Here is a 21539-nt window from a genome sequence, read left to right on the forward strand (position 1 = left end):
AGGGGGGTGTCTCCTGTATTCAATCGGCGTAACGCGAACCCCCTAATACCCACCCACCCCCGTTACCCTCCTGTGCCCGGCCTGGGTCCGTGCTGGTCCGGTGCTTAACGGCCGGCTCTACCCCTGGGATGGGCTTGGGGTTGGGGGCTTATTTTCCCCCTGCCGCAGGCTTCATGACGCCAATGCGGGGATACTACACCTGGCATGCTTAGCAGCTTACGGCGTGCTGTTGAGGTGAGCTCTTTTCCTTCCGTGCCACGCCCTCTCCAGCATGGTTTGGCCGCTGCAACTGCTTTGTTGCTATTATGGCTGCGGCCACGGTGGTCCCTGCGGCGGTGGCAGCGGCGGCACCAGCGCGGGCCCTGGGCGGCGATTGCCTGCCTCCTGAGGAGCGGGGGCGGAGGGAAGCAGGTCGTGCTTGGCGTCCGGTCCTGACTGAGTGCGGCAGTCCAACCGGTGCTGTCACCTCTCCAGACGGGAATGAGGCTTGGGGTGTGAGGGCTTCTTCTTCTTTTCCCCTTGCATTTCCTTACGTCGCGTCTGGACGTGATCCTTTTCAATGATAGGTTTTCGTTCTGCTCCGCCCTTACCCGGCCACCTGTCGGGTTACATCAACCAACACCCGCCTGCACGCACCTGCACACACCCCAGCCAGGGTCGAGACGGCTGCGTGCGGCTGTGGGCTGCAGGACGGGCCGGCGCATTGGACAGGTGGGTTGGTTAGGGACTTCGGCAATTTCGAAAATCGCCGGGTGGGAGGGTCAGGGAAGAACCAGAAGTACTGCACATGTGGGTTTGGGCAGCAGACGGAAAGCAGCAGAGGCACCGGGCAGAGGGTTGCGCCGGAAGTGCACGTGCCTTGAGGCTATGAGGACCCCCGCGGCAAAGGTCGTGACGGCTTGGGGTCGGGGCTGATCTGCGCCTGACAGCTGCCCTTGCAGGGGCTGCCCTTATAGCTGCCCTTAGAAAGTCCGTTTTGGCGCCCTTGAACCCATACCATCTGTAGTTTCGGCCACCTTCATCAAGTCATCACCTAGGGTTTTGGCGATCTCCGGACGTCATGACATTCCGTGGAGCCGCCCCAGGGCACATGTCCTTAGGCGTCTGGTGGTACCTTGTGTCTTCCCGGGCGCACATCACCTCTCCTCACTTGTCAAATATCCTCTCGTGTGCTCCCGTGCTTCGAGTCGATGGTTTGTCCTCGATTTCACATGTTCTTGTGTCGTTTCGGGGAGCTGTAGTGTTGCAATTGCAATGGGCCTGCCAAGTACGGAAGAAAGCGGATGCGTGTAGCACTTGGACTTGGAATTTTTTATGTCTGCGACGGCACACTCTTGTAGCAGCTCTCTGTTTAACCAACCTGCTGATTTCCCAAATCACGCTTGCACACACCCCTTCCATGTCGCACGCCGCTTAGGGCGCAGCCTCTGCACGAATTACGCACCGAGTCCTTCAACTTCTGTCGCTGCACCGTATGGGCTCCTCTCAATACTGCTGCTGGTGTTGCGGCGGCGGTGGCGTTAGCGGGCTCACCAGCAGCAGAACCCCAGGCAGCTGATTCCGGACCGGCAGCGGCGGCACCGCAGGTCGCGGCAGGCGGGACAGCAGGTGAACTGCGGGTCAGTGTTCGGGCCACAGCCGGGATAACTTGGACACTATCATCACCTTGTTTTTGAACCCTCGTTATTGGTCCATCTTAAGGCTCACTCTCCACTGCGTGCTTAGTCCCGGACCTTGATCTGTGATGAAGGGCTTACGAGGAGTGCAGTAAGACAGGGTAATGGTGCAAAGGCAAGGTGCGCGGCCTCAGGATGCCCTATTAGAGTAGAAGGAGCACAAGTCCTGCGTGAGAACACGTGCCGATGGCACACATGCCGCGTGTTATCATGTCCTCCTTTCCCTCCCTCTTCCCGCCATACTCATTCCGCCGCGACCCTCATACCTCTTCCCCACCCGCGCCCAGGACTTGTTTGTGGCGTGCGCAGGACATGACCCTGCTGAAGTGTGTGTGTGGCGCCCGGCGGTGAGTCAGTGAGCTGTCGGTGAGCTGTCGGTGGGGACACAGACAGCAGAGCAAGCACACTGGCATGAACATTCGCAGGCATGGCATGACGGCAAGGCGGCGTAGCCGCAGCCAGGCGGGCGGTTCTGGACTAGGGGCAGCGAGAGCCCAAGTCCTAGTGTTACTCTCTAGATGGCTGACCTACTGGCGGTCGGTCGCGGCACCCTCCATGAGGCCTATCTTTTGCATGCCAAAATGTTCTGGTCGGCCTGGGTAAGATTTTGGCTTGTCCAGGTCTTTATGCTTTTCTGGCTATTTAAATTTCTTTTCCGCTATCTGTCTAGCAGGGTTTCGGGGTTTCTGGCTTCCCTGACCCCTTTCCTCTGCGCCCTGTGTGTAGGAGGGCCCTGCTGCCGCTGTACACCTCCGCCAAGGCCGCGTCAGTGCTGGTGGGCCCGAAACCAAACATGGCATGTGCATGGCGCTGGCGTTCCTACCGCCCGCTTCGTCGCCGGCACCGCTGTTATCAGCGTCAGCGTCATCGCCAAGAGGAGCCGCCAGCAGCAGCGGTGCTGCCGGCGGCGCCGGCACGACACCGAACGCGACCGACCCACGGGTCGTCGCCGCAGGGTACGAAGACGGCGTGGTGGCACTTTGGGACTTGCGCCAACCTGGCGAGCCTCTCGCGTCACTGAGGGTTCATGGGGAGCCGGTTATGTGCTTGGATGTGCGGGCGAGGTGCCGAGGACGTGCCAAGGTAGGGATGGCGGCGCGTGGTGGCCGCAGTGGACGCGACGCCGCGGAAGAGGGCCAATGCAGCGACGGCGGGGTCCCCGGGACGCCGTTGACGGGTGAGGAATCTGGCGGGGCAGGAAGGGCAGCCGGGAAAGAGGGAAGGGGGTAGGTTAAAGAGGGGGAGGCTGGAAGGCGGAGTTAACGCTGCAACGCTGCCGCGGAAGCCCAAGCGGAAACACTGCGCGGACCGCGAAATGCTTTGCGGAATATCTTGGATTAGTTGTTTATTAATTGCGTGCTACATTGGTTTCGGAGCGTGGGTTGCGAGTTGGGTGGGTTGGACAGCTTACGGGTCAGGGGATGACCTGCGTTGACAATCTGCCATTGGCCATAGGTTTGCAGCCCAGCCCAACTCATCCCGGGGCCTGCCTGGCACTCTCCATTAAACCGCGCTTGCCGCTGCTCCTGCCACACTGTACGGCAGGTGGTACAACGGAAATATATGACTTGGTTTCGGGGTCGGCTGACAACAAGATCTCTTGCTGCGAAGTGCAGCCCGCTGAGGCCCGGCCGCTGGCCCTGGCACAGCAGCTGCCGCTTCGAGCGGCGGGTACGGCAGACGTACGCATACGGCCCGACGGCAAGCTGTTTGCGTGTGGTTGCTGGGACGGTCGGGTGCGGCTCTACTCGCTGCGCCGGAGGGAACCGTTAGCAGTGCTGAAGGTGAGCTGGGCAGAAAGAATACGCCTACGTAAGCAGATACCATATCTCCCACTCCGCCCCAGTGGATTGAACGGAAGGAATAAGGGGTTCAACAAAAATGACACGGCCATGGAAACAAATAGAGATCGCCAGTGGTTGGGATGAGATGAGAGATGTAGGTGTGGGATTGGGAAAGGGAACTGAGCCGAAAGCACGGCACTTGACCGGACAGGACCACGGACAGGACAGGACAGAACAGGACAGGACAGAGGCGAGCCGAGCCGAGCCGATCTGAACGACATAGCTGGGGTGGGTGTAAGGAAGGAAGTGAATGGGTACGAGAGCTGGGGTATGACTGATGAGGAAACAGGAACCGCTGCATGGGCAGAAGCTGGACGTGGGGCTTCAGTGGGATAAGGGAGTTGGGGGTTGGAAGTTGGGTTAAGGCTGCTCGGGGGTGTTGTGTGAGAGGTCACGGTGGGCCGCTGACATACGGAAGTTATTACGGGATCCCCTCTTTGGAGGGTTCAGTTTGGTACGGCGATCTTGCGGAGGAGGACGGCACAGCATTCCGTCCCAGCGGGGGGACCACCGGATCAGAAAACCCACGTCTCCGCCGAATTTGCGTCGCCTCCCTCGACGTTGGTCGCATCAGCATCATCGACTGCTTTTGCCGGTGCTGGCGGTGCTGTTTTTGCCCCCATTGCTTGTCTCCTTTCTTTTCTCCTAGTGCCCCTGCGTCCTGCCTTCCCTTTCTGTCACCTTTCCTTTCATCCGTTTTTTCCTCCCCTTCTCTTTCCCTTCATGCTTTCCCCCCCTCCTCCCGCCCTGGACAGTACCATCGTAACCAGGTGACGGCGGTCGCATTCAGCCCCGAAACCATGATGCTTGCTTCCTCCTCCCGGGACTCCACCATTGCCCTCTGGTCGGTGTACTCGTCTGCAGCTACATTAGCATAGCCCCTGTTGCCATTGCTACTACCGCAGCAGCAGGAAGATGAAGCAGGAGCATTATGAAGGGGATGACAAGGTTCCTAAGATCAGCAAAATTAGGATTGTTGGTATGTAGGACCTGCATTGGAACAGAGGACAAAAGAAAGGAAGGGAAACTGGTGACAAGTCATGTATTAGTTGGCGAAAGCAGCTTATCCTTGCTTACTACTTTTTCTATGCATGTGTGCGCAACGGTAAAGTGGAACGTGATGCGTCAGTGGACGTCGCATAACACACACGGCTTGCCTGGACAAGAATGAGGCAGCACCGTGGGTGGATGTACATAATATACATATATACATGTGCTGTTGGTTGGGAGCTAAGTGATACCTGGTGTTGTTCCTTGTAACTGACACTTATCTGACAACGCCACACCAGGTACGGACGAATGCATGCAGCATGCGAAGTGCATTAGGATGCGGGAAAGCCGTGATGGAAGTACACCCGAACAGGTTCCCCGTTAGGGGCACACCAGGGGCCATGAGGGATAATTTGGAAAGCCAGGTAGCGGCATCTTGTAGGGGAGAGATCTGGACCGACCGACATGTACGGACGTAAGAGCCAGAAAGGCGCGGTAGAGCAGCTGCAGCCTAGGGCCGGCATGATGGGGAGACCGGTGAATTTGTGTTGGCAGCTTGGGCAGCTCGGGCCACCGAAACCTACAGGAAGTTAGGGCATGTTAGGACGTAGTACAGGCCACCTACAGGCGTAGACATTACGTGATATGCCTTTGGGGCACATCACGGGCTCCCACGGCTGTCGTGTAAAGCTTAGCTTAAAGGACAAGCAGGGTTTGAGCGGATACATCAGAGGAAGCGTAGACCGTGCGGCTGTCATTGTAGTGGTCGTACGTTCAGCCAGCTGCCTAGCTTCTGTACTTAGCCAGCTTCAGCATAACAGCTATATCCAATCGAAAAGCCGGCATCTGTAGTCCTGTAGATTATCTTTGCTAAAGTCGGCTTTTCGGACCTAGAGAGAAAAACGCGGTGTAAGCAAGGTGCAAGCATAACTGAGACCATGGTCGATAAAGCAAGAAAGATTGCGAAGGAAGAACATCATTTTGAATTCTTTGGTCCGTATGGCCCCGCTCTGCTTGTCATTGTTCTGCCCGCTGTCTGCTACGCGCTCATTCTAGGATGCAACAAGAACTCATGTCTTCAGCTGTGGCCAATGCTTAAACTGTCATCGTTTGATGTTAGCATCAAGTGGTACAGCTGGGATGCGCTCTTAATCTACCTTGCGTGGTTTTTCGGACTGGCATTCCTGCATGTGGTGCTACCGGGTCAACGAACCGAGGGCGTCCTGCTGCCCAATGGGAAGCGGCTTGCGTACAAACTTAATGGTAAGGAATGTGCACTGGGAGGGGACTCACCAGATAGATGGAACACCATGATGCGGGGCCCATTATGGCAGCGGGGTAACACAGACTGAATTTTGAATAGCTCCACGCTCCCCCTTCGCCTAGATCAAAGTGGACTTTGGAAATAATCCGACCCTGGCCTGCAAACTTGCGTAGAACTACACCTGCGTAGAACTACAGTCCAACTGCAAGGCCACTTACTCTCCCTTGACAGCTGTGGCCGCCGCATTCCTTACGACAGACAGAGAAAATTTCCGCAGGCTAGGTCGCCTTAGCCCAATATTGCACGTTTGGCACCTGATGCTGTCTACGCCGTGTCGGGGGTTGGAGTCGATAACGAGCTCATCCTGATACGGAACGGGGCAGGGAGTCATTAGCGTCCCCGCTCGTGAAATCCGCCTAGTATCAACCTTAAGAAGCAGAGTTCTGGACATTTTTTTGTCGGGGCACATGAAGACCGGTGGGGCTCTGGAGTGACAAGGCTTGCCTTGCCACCTCGCTCAGCAACGCACAGTTGTGGGCTCGAGCAGCCATCGGCCCCCTGCACGAGGAAGGAAGCTAAGGGTCGACTGGCCGGTGTTTCGGAGGTCCACCCGGTCCATTCAGCGCGAGCTCGCCAGTGTCATGGCAACGCTGTGAGCTCAGTCGAAAGCACCGAGAGCGGCAATCAGATCCCGCAGCACCGCTAATAAGGCGCAGCCCGGGATCTCCACGGTGGTTCGAGATATACAGAGGAGGGAGGGACCAATGGACCTGTAATCCGATGGTCGGCCTGATCTATCCAGCATTGACCATCATTGAGCACTGTCAGCAGAGCCACAGAGGACGGCAGCTGGGCGGGCTGCGCCTTATTAGCGGTGCTGCGGGATCTGATTGCCGCTCTCGGTGCTTTCGACTGAGCTCACAGCGTTGCCATGACACTGGCGAGCTCGCGCTGAATGGACCGGGTGGACCTCCGAAACACCGGCCAGCCGACCCTTAGCTTCCTTCCTCGTGTAGGGGGCCGATGGCTGCTCGAGCCCACAACTGTGCGTTGCTGAGCGAGGTGGCAAGGCAAGCCTTGTCACTCCAGAGCCCCACCGGTCTTCATGTGCCCCGACAAAAAAATGTCCAGAACTCTGCTTCTTAAGGTTGATACTAGCAACTTACATGAACATTTATGCAAAGCCGCGACCGCTCTTTCCTGCAGCGCTATCACCGCGACTGTTATCTTGTAATCCGCCCCCTGTACAGCATTCAGACTTTTCGTACTGGTGTACGGAGCTGCGTTTTACTTCGGCTTCTTCACCGAGTATCTGAACCTGGGCTGGTTGTACGACCAGTTTGCACCGCTGCTGACGGCGTCCATCATCTTCAGTTCGTCATTGTCTGTGTATCTGTATGTCTCATCGTTTCAGAAGGGCCTGCTGCTGAGCAGCCATGGCAATACCGGGTAAGTAGTCTCTCACCGGGGTCGGTGGTAGTGCCGGGGACACACGCCCTGGGGTGAGTGTCCTCATCGGGTGTCCTGCAGTAGATGCAACTTCGAGCTGAAGATTCAAGAAGCGCATCATCAACAAAGTCAAGACATGAACCTCACCGCGTTTGCGAACTAAATTTGACACAAAGGGATGCAACGAATCAATGATGGCGTGTCGTGAAGATGGAGTCGTGAACGGAAATGGAAGGAGACGCAGTCAGGGAGAGTGATGGCGCAAGGGATGGGGTAAAGGGGACTAGACTCGCTCGCTGCGTCTGAGATGACCCCAGCCAGGCCAGTGAGCGGCTGACAACCGTCATCCGCCCTACAGACACCCCGTCATGCCGCCGTCCATTTCTCCCACCATTTTAGCTTCTACGTTCTTGTCAAGACGCAATACCTCTCCGCCCCTCTCCTGTAATCTGTCTCATCTCCATGCGCGCACACACATTTCGAGCGCTCTTTTCCCCTGTCCACCTCCACTTAGATTTCGTACATATCGCGGCCCCCCCATGTCTTTCTCCCGTCTTCCCTGCCCATCGCCATCATGCGTCCGCCACTCTTGCCGCTGTGGCGGATGGTCCAATGAAGGTACCCCGTTTACGACTTTTGGATGGGTCGGGAGTTGAACCCGCGCCTGTTGGGAGGCAGGTTCGATCTAAAGGAATTTTGCGAGCTGTACCCGGGTCTTATCGGTGAGTTGGCAGGGCACCTTATGGGCGCGAGCTCAGTGGCCCCATGGAGCTTGGCGCCTTCGGTTTTTTTGAGCTCATTGACGTGGCCGGTGAAGTGTTCCATCCCGCGTGTACCGCGTTTCGTTCATTCAGGGGGCCCAGCTGCCACCTTTACAACAACACCGGACGTTGATTTCCCGGCGCAGGAACTGACATTGATACAGGAGCTGACTGGCTCGTGTGTGCGTGTGTGTGTGTTTATATGTGAATCTGAGGCACCTGCTTCGCCGCATATCGTCAGTCCACCTCTCCGAAACCAACCGTGCACTTACCGACCTAACGGAACCCAATCCCTCCCATACTCATAACTCGGCATGCCCGGCTAGGTTGGGCGCTGTTGAACCTGGGCATGGCGCACAAGCAGCTGGCGAACCACGGGTCCATTTCCAACTCGATGGTGCTGGTCAACGCCTTCCAGCTCTATTACATCATCGATGCGCTGTGGTGTGAGCGCGCCATCCTGACCACCATGGATATCACTACGGATGGTTTTGGCTTCATGCTGGCGTTTGGCGACCTGGCCTGGGTGCCCTTCACCTTCACGTCTGCTGCAAGGTACCTGGTGGACCATCCACAGGTGCGTGTTTGTCTGTCTGTCTGTCAGGTCTGTCTGTCTGCCAGCATTTCTGTCTCTCTGCGCTTCGATGAGGTGAGCCGCGAGAACGAAGTGCTGTATGTGTGTGTGTCTCTCTCCTTGTGTTTGTTTGTCTGTCTGTCGGTCTTGTGTGTTTGCCAGTCCGTCCGGCCAGATTGCGTGGTGCTTCTTTACTTTGTACGTATTTGCCCGGGGGTGCTACCTGCGGGGTCACAGACGTATACTACTCTATTGTTGTCCATGAGGTCCGGGATGTCTATCAATACTAGGTTACATTCCGACCTCTCGCAGGATTGATTCCGTCTCCTTCCCCTTCTTGTCAAGCAGTGCGGCCAAATGCACTTCTCCAGTATATGTGTTTCATGTTGTCCCCCACGCCGCCGCCGCCGCTCGCTTTAACCCGCCCGCCATCCTGCACCTCCCTGAAATCCCTTCCGCCCTCTGCCGTGCGCGTATGAGCTTGTTTTTGAAAGTGACTGCGCCGCGAGAAGGAAATGCTGGTGATGTTAAACCGTGTCGTGTGTTGCGGGAATGTTGTCGCCTGCCGTGCAGCATCTGTCCGTCCTGGGGTTGGTGCTGGTTCTGGCAGTCAAGGCCCTGGGCTACTACATCTTCCGAGGCGCCAACAGCCAGAAGGATATGTTCCGGTCCAATCCGAATGACCCACGGGTCGCTCACCTGCGCACCCTAAAGACCGAACGCGGCACATCGCTAATCGTGAGCGGCTGGTGGGGCACGGCGCGGCACATCAACTACTTTGGGGACTGGATCATGGGGTGAGACCGTTCCGTGCAGGCGGGGGGTTGGGACTGGGCTTTCCTTGGCTTACTGGGTTGGGTTGGCATGGATGAATGGGAGGGGTGCGGGGATCGGGTGGACGGGTGAATTTTAGTAGGCGGGTGCGCCGGCCGGCTTGGACAACAGTCGGTGGTCTTTCAATGTTGGGTTGACCTCGACTTTATACTTATAAGATAATTTCACGTTGGTCTCAATATACGTTTATCTTTTTAAGTAGAACCTGCGTGGAACCTGTTTGGTTGTTTTCTCCGCGCTCGCAGGGTTGCTTGGTGCATGCCGGCAGGACTTGCCGGGCTCTCAGCCGTTGTGCCTTACTTTTACTGCATTTACTTCGCCGCGCTGCTGATACACCGGGAACGCCGCGACGAGCATGCTTGCCGGCAAAAGTATGGCAAGGATTGGGACAAGTACTGCGCGCTGGTTAGGTACCGGATCGTCCCGTATGTTTACTGAGGCCAGTTGTTGCACATGCGTTGGGATTGCAGGGGAGAGGATAGTGAGGTGGATAGCATAAGCGGGAGGGACAGGAGGGGGCTAAGGATTTGCCAATTTTTAATTTACAAAGATAGAAGAATTCTTTTATCCATTGGTTAAAATGAGCCTGAAGTGAAAGAGAGCAGGGAGGAAGGGGTCACGGAGAGGTTTGGTGAAGGGACGAGGATTCTCAGTTGTCCGTTAATCGTTAGCCCGGTAAGCGGCTTGCCGTCTCTGCTCGGGTGTGTTGTTCTTATCGGATTTGGAGGTTTCGGCACTTAGTATGGCAGATGTTACAGTAATCTGAACCCTGCAATTTGTTCTTTCCCTTCCCAACTGGCTTGGCGTTGGAACCCGTAGCCAGCTTTGGAACCTTTCATAATTCGATTGATATGTATATCCTGCAATGACCAGCCTTGCGGGCACTGGATCGGGATTTCTTCGCAGGGCATGGCGAGCAGTCGACCGATTTTTCTCAGGTTTGCGCCAGCACATCCGCATAGGTTTACATACTAATGTTTCTTACGATCATTATTATTGGCACAGTTGATCTTACACCTGAGCCGAAAGTACTGTATGCTTTCAAGACACAGCGCGATGTAGCTGCGTGGAATGTGTTTTCGGATGCAAGTTTTGGAGGGTTGTCGAAGGCAACTTTTCACTTGTCCGAAAGCGGAAAGGTGTGTGTCAGCCCACTCCTACGACTGACTCTGTTTGCCTGACAGCTATTGTTACCTCAGACCGCAGTGTTCTCAGGAACTTATTCCAAGGAGGTGCTAGAGGATTCAAAACTTATCCGATCAGGGTATTGTGGCATCAATCAAGTGGTGAGGCGTTGCTTTTCCTAGCTGGGATGGGCAATGCCCCTTACCTGTGTCATGTATTGTCGCCATCTGCAGCGTTCCCAGCCCTTAAACCTTCGCAAATATGACTTTCTGGATATTCGGTTGCGCGGTGATGGCAACACATATCTAGCCAACATCCGCTTGGACCAGTTGACTGGGGGAGATGAGGAGGTGTGGCAAGCAACGTTGAAAACGAGGTAGGACAGCGAAGGAAGCGCCAGAGGCGCATTTGAGAGCGACTGTTGCATGGTGCGACTGGCGGGGTGCCACCTCACCCCTTCAACCCAAACTCTGAAAAGTGGGTGGAGGCCTCCCCCTTGTGCCAGATAAACATCCCAGTATCTGTCCGAACGAGTCAAAAATTATGAAATGAAGTTGTAAGTGCTGGAGGAGTGAATAGCAAGAACATGTGTGGCTCTTTACGGGGATGTTTGGTGTAACGGCAATGAGCCGCGTGGCGCAAAGGCCAGGCACGAGCGGGTGCCAGCCCACGCTGTGTCCCATGAGTCATGCTCCCCACCCTTCGTTTCGTGCTATACCTCCCGCCTCCCTTCATGTTGTTCAAAACCTCTCGAAAACCACTACACCATCACCACCATCAATCGCTATTTCGCCACCATCGCTACAACCACTATCCCTGCTGCCGCGGTGACGATGCCGGTGCGCCGGCGGCGGTGCGGTGTTGTGGCTGCTGCGGCGTGCGGCTGCTGCTGTGTACCAGCCCTGGAGCCTGGCAAGACGTTCGTCTGGACTTCCGTGACTTCGTCTTCACGTTCCGTGGGCGGCTGGTGACGCACTATGCGCCCACGTCGGTGGGAATGCCCCGTCACAACATCATCTCGGTAAGACCCAGGTGTGAATGGGTTTATATGTATGTATCTACTGTATTTGTAAGCTTGCGTGCGTGCATGCGTGCTTGAACGAGTGAATGAGCATAGCCGCAAGGTTGAAACTGGAGTCTCTGTGAATGCGGCAGTCCCTGCCTCATTATTATCCTGGTCATCCTCATTCTCATCCTCATCCTCCTCAACCCTCTTTCCCACCCCGCACCCCGCACCCCGCACGCGTCATTGTTGTGGTCGCTCAGTATTGCCGTGCGCTATTGGGCCATGATTGGCCTACCGGCACGCCCACAGGCAGTTACCCTTTCCGTTTCCCCCAACCACCCGATTTGTACTACAGTTCGGTATCACCATGGCTGCCAGTGAGGACATGGCCCCCGGGGGGAACTTCTCCTTGGAACTGGAGTCCCTCAGAGCGGGCGCCTACAAGCTCAGCGACGCGGCGGCGGCTCGCAAGGCCTACGCTGGATACTTCGAGTTCCGGGAGCCGCGGGGCCCGGCGGCGGGTGGATGTGATGACGACATGCCGAGGATCCCGCCACCTCCCATCGGCGGCCCTGAAGATCCCCGTCCGGATGGGTGATGGCGAGGAAGGCTGTGGGAGGCGGCGTGGAGCCACAGCAACTGAATGCCGCGGCGGGTGGACATGTGGACATGTAGACATCGCCCCTCCTCCTCCCGCAGGCGGATGTCCCGCGTGGGTGGGGACCCAACTTGTGAAGCGGGCACAGGGGCGTGCTCCTGTGTACTGTTGGTGCACGTCCGCCTGGCAGAGGCCAAGTGAGGCAGCTGGCTGATGCGTGTGGTGATGTTCATTATCGCGATGTTCCTTGGTGCGTGGGAACGTCACTACAATGTTATACAACCTTGTGGGTGCGCGCGGTCTCATGAGCTTTTGTCATGGCGTCGTTGGTAAGATTGCCTGTAAGTGGGTGGGTGGGTGGGAACAAGTTGGGTGTTTGCAGCAAGTTTGAAACACACAAAGTTGCGTTTCACCGGGTTCCAAGGGGGGGACGTGTTGATGTGTTCCGGGTCTCGACCTCTGCGATGCGACTTGACCGCCCGTTGAGCTTGTGGGTCGGTGTGGGCTGGCAGGCCTTCCGATAGTGTCGAATGGAGATATCAAAGCGGTAGAGTAGAGGTACTGATGTGTTGTTTAATGTGACCTGGCTGGTGCATGGTCATGAACCTGATTGGTATGTCATGACCTCATGGCCGTCGGATCCGTCTGTGTAACCGCCGATTTGCCGCGCGCGCTTTTCAGCATAGCTTGTGACCCAGGCTCCTAGAATTAAACGCCGGATGTGCAACCCCAGGAAAGGCTAACAAGCAACAAGCAGGGGACGGCACGTGGAGATGCGCAACAATTACCTGTTTGCGAGAAGGACTCCGATTTCCTAGATCAGGACATGTAGCAACTCGCCAGCTGTCAAAGGGAAACTATCGACCAGCTCGGGGTTTTTACTGCATGCGAACTTTGAATCTTCGTGCGTTTAAACATCCTCCACATTCTCCGTAAGACATCACAGTTTGAGTGTTGAGACGACAGAGGTTTGTTCGCCCGACGGGGGGCAGTGATCGATTCCCTAGAGTTGTGCGTTGTCTAGGTATTCGACAAGTCTGGGGAAGGTGTTAACTTCAGAGCTAGAGACCTGGAAAAAATTTAAGAGTTTTGATAAGGTTATTAGAAGTTTTAAAGGAAGCGTGAGAAACCATTACTACACGATGTTGGATAGGTGGCGCAAGCCGTGGTAGGTGGTACTGTACTGCTCCTTCTTCGACTCAGCTTAAAGTTTCCATGCGAACATATCTGCTTAGTGGGAACAGCCACGTTATGTACTGGCACATTTTGCGAACTTCCTTCTTTACAGCGAGCCGGCTCTTAGGGATGGCCGGCAGCTTCCCTGTGGCTTGTTCGTAAATCCTCGTTGCAGCTCTTTTGTAATTCCCAAATCAAAATCACCCAATACCCTGGTTCTCCCTAAATAATTGAGGCAAGATGCAATCGAAGCGCGGTTGCCTGCGGATGCACGCCTGTTGAGCACGGCTTAATCGTCACCGAGGTACCCCGCACCCACGAAAGCAGCACATGCAAGAGAGGAGGCAAAGGAGTTGAGTCGAATAACAGTAAGTTTGACACGGCCATCCTTCGATGGCCACTACTCCGCACTCTATTCCTTCTTCTTGTGAAGTGAGGATACTTTGCAAAATGCATGCCATCTTACGCCTCAGTGGTGCTGCTGGCGACGATGATGATGATGACGATGATGATGATGACGATGATGATGATGACGATGATGTGATGATGATGTGATGATGATGTGATGATGATGATATCATGATGCTGGCGCTGGTGCTGGTGCTGGTGCTGGGGATGGGGATGCTGCTGATGTGTGATGATGTGATGATGATGTGATGATGATGTGATGATGATGTGATGATGATGCGTTGATGATGCGTTGATGATGATGTGATGATGATGATGATGATGATGATGATGATGATGTGATGATAATGATGATGATGTGATGCTGATGATGTGATGATGATGATGAGATCATGATGATGTTGATGTGGTTATTGATGTGATGATGATGATGATGATGTGATGATGTGATGATGATGATGATGATGTGATGATGATGTGATGATGATGATGATGGGATGATGGGATGATATGATGATGGGATGATGAAGATGATGGGATGATGGGATGATGAAGATGATGGGATGATGGGATGATGATGATGATGATGATGATATGATAATGATGCTGATGTGATGATGCTGATGCTGATGTTGATGATGATTTGATGATGGCGTGATGATAATTTGATGATGATTTGATGATGATGATTTGATGATGTGATGCTGACGATGAGATCATGATGATGTTGATGTGGTTATTGATGTGATGATGTGATGATGATGATGATGATGATGATGCTCTGGCTGCGGTGATTGGACCAACCGACCTAAGAAGGGGAACGGAAGGGGGAAGTCCAGGGAAGAGCAGCATCCAGCGTGGCTATCTTCAGTAACCAAAATCATACTTTATAAGAACTTCAGTTTTGTAATTTTCTCCTTTGGAATTTCCTCCTTTCAAGTCATCGTGCATTTCATAAAGCTTAAAAGTTTACGGAAAATCGCACCAGCGCTGTTAAACCAGCCGGATGGATGACCTTTTTCGGGCCAGCTAGCTGTTTTTTGGCCAAGTTCCGACGGGGTTGGAAAAAAGCACTGGTTGCCATTTCCCCAACACGGAAGATGGCCACGCTGGCAGCAACACACAGAACGTCGCAGAAGGTCATGCAACGAGAAGGTTAGGAGCCCACATCGTAAGCAGCTAGGAGTAAGCTCATGACATGCAGCTATACAAGGCTTGCCGATGCTGGCGTGGCAATAAACCACCTTATTGCCATGCATGCCATCAGTGTTTTTTTCATTTTTGCCCGTCAATTTTCCAGTCCGAATGGAGGAATAGGTTTTTAGTCGACGGGAATAAAAGTATTCCGAATCTGCAAGGCGCTGGGGGGGGCTACGCCCCCCCCCGACCCCCCCGGATGAGTTTTTGTTTAGTTTGTACAAACACAGGGGTTGGGGAATATCGCAACACGCGCACACCGCAATCTCTCCATAGAAGTGTCTCTTGCACGCCAGGAAGCGCCGCGCACTTGGACGCTTTGACAGGAACCCCGGTCGCACGGGGGACTGCTGTTGCAGAGCCCAAGCAAACACAGACCAGTTAACCCCTACTCAAGCACTGATCAAATAGAGTTCGTTCACCGTCGTTCGTTTTGCATCACGTGGATAGATAACACTATATAACTTTCCAGATTATTTGTGCAGGGAGCATGGGCTGCAGCGCACCATGTCGTGCACCTCCCCCTTACTCACATCCGCAGTAATGCACTGCGCCCATGTAAACATAGCTCCGAAGTACAGTTGCCACTTAAGGGGATGCTTATCCTTCTTCTCCAGCCACGCGCCGTCGCTCTGCCCCTTCACGACCCGCTGCGTCTGTGGTCGGGGCATCTTTGCGCCGCGGAGTGTGGGGTTAGGAGTCTTAGCTGCAGCATCGGGGTCGCTGCTGCCATCGACCTCGACGCCCGTGTTTCCTGGCCCATCGCGATTGTCTCCATATGATAAACGTTGACGTTTGGCCCGCTCGTGACAACCGGAGTGGAGTCATTGTCGTCGGCTGGCTGCAGCATTGCGTCCACATTGCCTACGACCTCTAGGCCGTCTTCATTACCGTCGCTAATGGCTTCAGTGAAGTTTAAATAGTTTCTTTAATGGCCTTCCACGTTTTGGGAGCTTCAGGTCCGAATATTTTGCAGCGTTTGGTCCGGTCAGAAACAGTCCGATTCCTCGTTGACTTTCGGGCGTGACCTTCCTAACAGTATCCATGGCATTAAAGTACTATGATATGGTTAACATGTATGTCTCCTGTACGATTCTAGCGGCTTTGGCATAAACAGTCCATTTTTGGCTGGAGGAATGAACTTGTACGGTCGGAACATTATTTATTTTTTATTTTTCAGGACCGCGAACAATTTTTTATTCCGAATTCGGAATATATGCCGCAAAAAAAAAGCTTCATGCCATCGTGGCAACCATCGAAGCCGAAAATACCCTGGGATCGGCTACTTGCAGCCACAGCACCTTTTTCACCTTTGTACACTCACATTCCGCTGAAGCACGCAGCATGCCACATCATTTTCAACGTCACGTCATTTTTACCGTCTTTCCTTGTGTGGTAGCTCACACACAAGAGCATGGCCGCCAGTACCTGGGGGGAGTACCTTGGAAAGACAGGATGGGAGAAGATCCCCTGCATACCTGCATACCCGCAAACCTGCATACCCGCATACCTGCATACCTGCATACCTGCATACCTGCATACCTGCATACCTGCATACCTGCATACCTGCATACCTGCATACCTGCATACCTGCATACCTGCATACCTGCATACCTGCATACCTGCATACCTGCATATACCTGCACATACCTGCATACAGGTGGCGAAACGAGTACTAATACTCCTTGCCGAGGCATTGTCTAAGGCAAAGGTGTGAGTAAGCCCCATGCCGCTTGGCTTAGAGACATCATGCGACTGTGCGCAACAGGAGATGGAACCCGTGAACGACAATAAGTCGTCATCTCGCCACCGTGGCAGAGTCGGCCTAGAGAAACCCAGCGTGTGTGTACTGGTGCATACCTGGAAAACAATGGCTCAGGCAGGCAGGCAGGCAGGCAGGCAGGCAGGCAGGCAGGCAGGCAGGCAGGCAGGCAGGCAGGCAGGCAGGCAGGCAGGCAGGCAGGCAGGCAAGTAGGCAGGCAGGCAGGCAGGCAGGCAGGCAGGCAGGCAGGCAGGCAGGCAGGCAGGCAGGCAGGCAGGCAGGCAGGCAGGCAGGCAGGCAGGCAGGCAGGCAGGCAGGCAGGCAGGCAGGCAGGCAGGCAGGCCTTAATGGTGCGGCGAAGATGATCCTGGACTTTTGTGTGTACAGAACGCGCAACTCGTGATCTGCGGACTCTATACTCGCGCCACCTACTCCGCGGATGAAGTACACCGTTGTCCCAACTTGCCATAACTTCCCTTCGTACATTACCTCTTCTACATCTTGCGACCCTCGATCAGCTCCATTACCGTATAACGGATCTTCTTGATTTTGATCGTGTGACGGCGAGCTTGCTTCCCTCGTTTTGCTGCGAGCGGGTATCCAGTGCAGAAACTTTCAAAATAAATCCATGCAACTTTCCAATCTGCGCTTTTCCATGCCGAGATGAATTCGTTTGAAGCTTTGACCGAAGCAACGCCGTACTCCGTCTCAACTGGGGGGACTATGTTGCGAGAACCGCGCACGCGTAGGATGAAACCCTTGGAGAGGGACAGCACCAGCTGCCGGCAAGATAAAAAATGTAACTTATTATATATTATATTTGTCACTTTTATAGAGACGCATGGCGTTTGGGTGAATAGTTGCGGCCCCGCAGCTGCGATACTATACCACGTAAGTTTCATCATTAACGACTATGATCGCCCAGGTATCAGGAGCCATAAGTATGCAAAATTATTATATAATAATATATCCAGGTACATTACCTGCCTTATCTTTTTGCATCTTTGCATCTCGATCTGCAGGATTACGCTAGCCATTCTAAGACTCCTCCGCGCGCAGGTCGCACGTATCTGGGGACGCAACAATTATACCAAGTCATGTAGTCAGGTTGCAAGATGTTTTAATGCCTATCTCATAAATATGTATTGGTTTCCGAAATTTTCTGGTTTAATGTGCTACATACAAGCAGGAATAAACGATCTGTTGCAGTATTAAAGTGACATGCTCCAACAATCAATCTGTAGCTACCTGTTGCCACTTAGTCAATCTGTGGATCCATCAATAACGGCATGTAAAACTGGCCCGTATATCTGACCTTATGCGTACACTTCTATGGCGTATCGGCGGCCGTGCACGGTAGCACCATCAAAAGGTGTGTTGCTTGTGCCTTGGTGAGCGAGGCTTGATCAGCGTCGGCGTATCTAAATGTATCTATCTCTTTTTTGGCTGAGTCCCTGTCATTTTGCCTATTTATATCTGGGCTCTGCATTTTGGTCTTTGCGCCAGCATGGGGTGGGCGCTGTCGGTTTTCCTTTTTCTTCGCGTCGCGCTGCTCCATTGCTTTTTCCTATACCGAGAGGTCTAAAAGTAATTTTTACATCTGCAGTAGAATGCTATAGGAAAGAGAATTGAAAGCAACCACCGACCTGTCCTGGGGACATGACGGTCTGCTGGCTGCCTGGGGACATGACGGGGCGTTCATTCGTCACCGCCAGGCAAGATTATTGGTGGGCGGAAAATACCCTGAGGAAGATGCCACTGCAAAACATGCAGGCGCATGTGGCTCAGTTATTGTTACAGGGGCTGAAATATTGGAAATAAATCACTGTAGGGCTGAAGTGTGTCATTGCCCCGATGATGAACTCATTTACAATCCTATTGTTGGAATATCTTGGAATATCTGTTCATGCATACAAATTAAGGATGTCAAACCAATGCGCGCGCTAATTAACGCCAATCAGCCTGCAAATATCGCCAAGTGCCGCGATTGCAGCAGCATGTAATGCGTCCTTGCGCTTGCTGCCCCCAAGAGACAGGCATGTAACAGAAGTTTATATTGTAGAGCCTTGCTATCAACAATAGGACGACATCTAAGCCCAGTTGTGCGCACTTATCCGCCACGATTAGCCAGATGCTGTGCACCCCAAAATCCAGTCAGTTAACGGGCCGGCTTATGTAAAATTCAAGGAGGATTAGTTATTCTCTATGACCAAATAGCCAAGCTGACCTATCGCGATGTACAGGGAGGCTTCTTCGCAACGCCACGCGATACGGTTCGTTCATCCTGTCAGGTCGATGGCGACGAGCTGACCGGGCGCGTTACCGACCTAACCGGCCCCGTCAAGGCAAAGTAATATTATTTGTTTTGTAAACTGTGGCCCGCGGTCCCTCGCACCTTACCTCCGAAGACCAGTGGGCGCGCTGGGCAAAGGATGTTGGTGAATACCAACTCGATGTCTCCTTAGCAGCGAGAGTAGCACACAAATGCCAGGCTAATATCATTTGAAAGAAAACAACAAAGCGTACCCCGGCTTGGACAGGGGGAAGGGCAGAGGATGGAAGAATGGTAGGGCGAGGTGCGCGTTCGGGTGCACCCAGCCACGTGGCTGGGTGCTTGCACATCATCATTTGGCAGCAGCAATCGGTTGCAGCTGCGCAGTACGAATCTCTTAGGTCTGAGATCAGGTAGCTAGCAGGCAACGAAGCAGCTGGCAGCGCTGTCCTCTGAGCGATACGAATAGCCGCTGTGTGAGCCTTTTGCTTTTGCATCTCCGTCAGCGGTGTGTGTGTGTGTGTGTGCTTAAAGTCCTCTGATAGAACTTCTATCTTAGAAGCGAACTTTGATTCAGGACAGAAGACAAAGCAGGACACAGCAGCAGAACAACGACTCCGTAGATCCCCCTGTGTTGATGGGTCTGCTGCAACACCGTGGCTCGTTCGGAACAAACACGCGCATAAGGCGTGGAAACGACGCCCTGCGTGCACTGTACTACCATCCAGACAGGTACTTGCAGCTTGCAGCCGAAGAGACCCAAACCTTGGTGGACAGGCTGTGGTAGACTTACAGCGGAGACGTCGGTGTTTGTCCCCAAAGGTTGCGCGCCAGCCAGCCAGCCAGCCAGTCAGGCAGCACGCAGTGGAAACAGGCTGCCGGTATAGAGACAGCAGCAACAGATTGCATGCGAACTATGTATACTGACACAAAAGCATTTACTGCACTCTTGCCCAATTCGCCGCGCTGGTTAAGGAACGGAGCCAATCAAGATGGATCAATCAGATGGATGGAAAAGATTGAGAGCGCAAAGCTGCATAGGAGTTACGGTAGAACCCATGACTTCCCAATGCGGAGCCGATGAAGCCAGTGGGCAGTGGGCAGGACCACGCCACCCTGATTTCGTGCGGATGATAGCACGCTGCCGTGCGCGCCGAGGGATCGTCGCGCAAAGGATGAGGCGCGCGGTGGTGGCGGCGCATCGACAGGGCGGCATACAGCAGTGCTCGTTAGCATGCAGGGGCCTGCCTTTGCCAACGCAGGCGGATAAACCTGTCGCCTTTAAATTTGTTTTCGCATTGCGCATGGGAAGTGTTGTTCTTCGATTCGAGGGTTCGTGCCCAGGCTCGCCAGTTGTGCAGCTCCTCCAATACGTCAGGTGCGCTGTACGTATTCGCCGGGTCTCCTAGAGGCCGGGGGGACTGTAGCACACGTTTGCGGATGTGCGTGAACCCATACCTCCATCGCGTTACGGTTGCATGTAGGTCTTCAGTTGTCTGTGCGCGACACTAGTTTTGGGAATTGAAAGATGGCAGGCGTGCGTGCCCGAACGTACCCCCAGGGCCAGAGGAATCGGCTACCTGCAGCTTGAAGGTCTGCGCATTAGGATGCCAGGAAAGTAACTGAAATTATGTCCGATGTGCTTGAAATTAAACTATTTCTACCCCCTTCTACTAGGATCATGCAGGCTATAGTCATCCTGCAATGGCGGGCAGGGGCTCTGCATGATTCGGGTCATCAGCTGCAAATAAACGGGCCGAACGAGTTGGGAGACACCGGGAATTTCTCCATACGAAGTTTAGAGGTGCAAACCAATCGCCGGCCGTGCGTTATAAAGACCCTCGCAGAAAAGCCGCCTGACTTTATCGATCGTGTATGTATCCGCGAAGGCTCCCATGATGAACGTCCAGCTCTGTAACATGGTATTTATAAGAGTTGCATATCCATTTAACGTGGTGATGCACAATATTGCTCCGACGCCAAGCTTGCTGCAGGGACGAGGCATAGATGCAGGAATTTTCACCAATAGTATGCATTTGTACAACAATTTCCGGGTTCGTAGACTTTTTACGGTGGGGCGCTATCTTACCTGCCGACCGTTGCCCAGTTGTGCTGCTGTATTGTGTACGGCATGAAGTGTGACAGCTTCCTCGCAGCACCCGTATTTGAATAAATAGCCAGTGACAATCGCATAATATAGATCGATTGTCTTCTGATGTGGCGTCTTAAGGCCTTTGGCGCACAAAAGCACGAACGACTTTACATAGTTCGGATTGCGTTATCAGGGCGTAACATTTGCTGCTATCGCTTTTTAGCAGCGATCCATAAGAGTTGCTAAGGGACATAACGATTGCAAGGTAAGTTCATCAAACCGACGATGCGTTACTGTTACGCTCCAACGCCCGCCACGGTCTCGTTACGCCTTACTGAGGGAGGCGGGTTTAGGACTTATGCTGTAAGACGGTTATATGGATACGTAATGCAGGTCTGCTTTTGCATTTCAAGAATACTTCTGGTTGCGGGAGACCATGCAAAGACGTGGACTACGGCGCTGAGGACTCCTAATCCAACAGCAGCGTATTTTTAACCAGATAGTCCTTAAA

The 21539-nt window shown here is 53.8% G+C and overlaps 5 protein-coding genes across 5 annotated transcripts; 4 read left to right on the plus strand and 1 right to left on the minus strand.

The window, feature by feature from the left end:
* Positions 1–303: 303 nt before the first annotated feature.
* On the minus strand, positions 304–2105 carry VOLCADRAFT_92085 (uncharacterized protein; the record flags this gene model as incomplete). The annotated part of the gene is made up of 6 exons (XM_002951552.1): positions 304–384; positions 637–683; positions 1445–1494; positions 1534–1613; positions 1734–1842; positions 1954–2105. 6 exons carry the CDS (start codon positions 2103–2105, stop codon positions 304–306), a joined length of 519 nt encoding a protein of 172 aa, XP_002951598.1.
* Positions 2106–2621: 516 nt separating this feature from the next.
* Positions 2622–4374, plus strand: VOLCADRAFT_47022 (uncharacterized protein; the record flags this gene model as incomplete). The annotated part of the gene is made up of 3 exons (XM_002951465.1): positions 2622–2751; positions 3222–3460; positions 4276–4374. Coding segments are annotated over 3 exons (468 nt in total), but the record flags the coding sequence as incomplete, so codon positions are not given.
* Positions 4375–5356: 982 nt separating this feature from the next.
* On the plus strand, positions 5357–10157 carry VOLCADRAFT_75039 (uncharacterized protein). The gene is made up of 6 exons (XM_002951466.1): positions 5357–5773; positions 7025–7223; positions 7842–7945; positions 8311–8561; positions 9132–9355; positions 9638–10157. Exons 1-6 carry the CDS (start codon positions 5449–5451, stop codon positions 9828–9830), a joined length of 1296 nt encoding a protein of 431 aa, XP_002951512.1. The 5' UTR covers positions 5357–5448; the 3' UTR covers positions 9831–10157.
* A 209-nt stretch (positions 10158–10366) lies between these two features.
* On the plus strand, positions 10367–12677 carry nuoAF1 (complex I intermediate-associated CIA30 protein, mitochondrial; the record flags this gene model as incomplete). The annotated part of the gene is made up of 7 exons (XM_002951467.1): positions 10367–10531; positions 10577–10678; positions 10751–10893; positions 11418–11538; positions 11879–12044; positions 12223–12318; positions 12634–12677. 7 exons carry the CDS (start codon positions 10367–10369, stop codon positions 12675–12677), a joined length of 837 nt encoding a protein of 278 aa, XP_002951513.1.
* Positions 12678–16316: 3639 nt separating this feature from the next.
* On the plus strand, positions 16317–17767 carry VOLCADRAFT_92089 (uncharacterized protein; the record flags this gene model as incomplete). The annotated part of the gene is made up of 2 exons (XM_002951468.1): positions 16317–16613; positions 17687–17767. 2 exons carry the CDS (start codon positions 16317–16319, stop codon positions 17765–17767), a joined length of 378 nt encoding a protein of 125 aa, XP_002951514.1.
* Positions 17768–21539: the final 3772 nt, after the last annotated feature.

This window comes from Volvox carteri (assembly GCF_000143455.1).
Source record: "Volvox carteri f. nagariensis unplaced genomic scaffold VOLCAscaffold_24, whole genome shotgun sequence".
Lineage (NCBI taxonomy): Eukaryota > Viridiplantae > Chlorophyta > Chlorophyceae > Chlamydomonadales > Volvocaceae > Volvox > Volvox carteri.

Coding starts and splice junctions, on each gene's coding strand:
- VOLCADRAFT_75039 (XM_002951466.1), top strand. CDS start 5,449: ATGGTCGATAAAGCAAGAAAGATTGCGAAGGAAGAACATCATTTTGAA. Junction 7,224..7,841: donor AGCAGCCATGGCAATACCGG/GTAAGTAGTCTC, acceptor GGTCCAATGAAG/GTACCCCGTTTACGACTTTT. Junction 7,946..8,310: donor GCTGTACCCGGGTCTTATCG/GTGAGTTGGCAG, acceptor ATGCCCGGCTAG/GTTGGGCGCTGTTGAACCTG.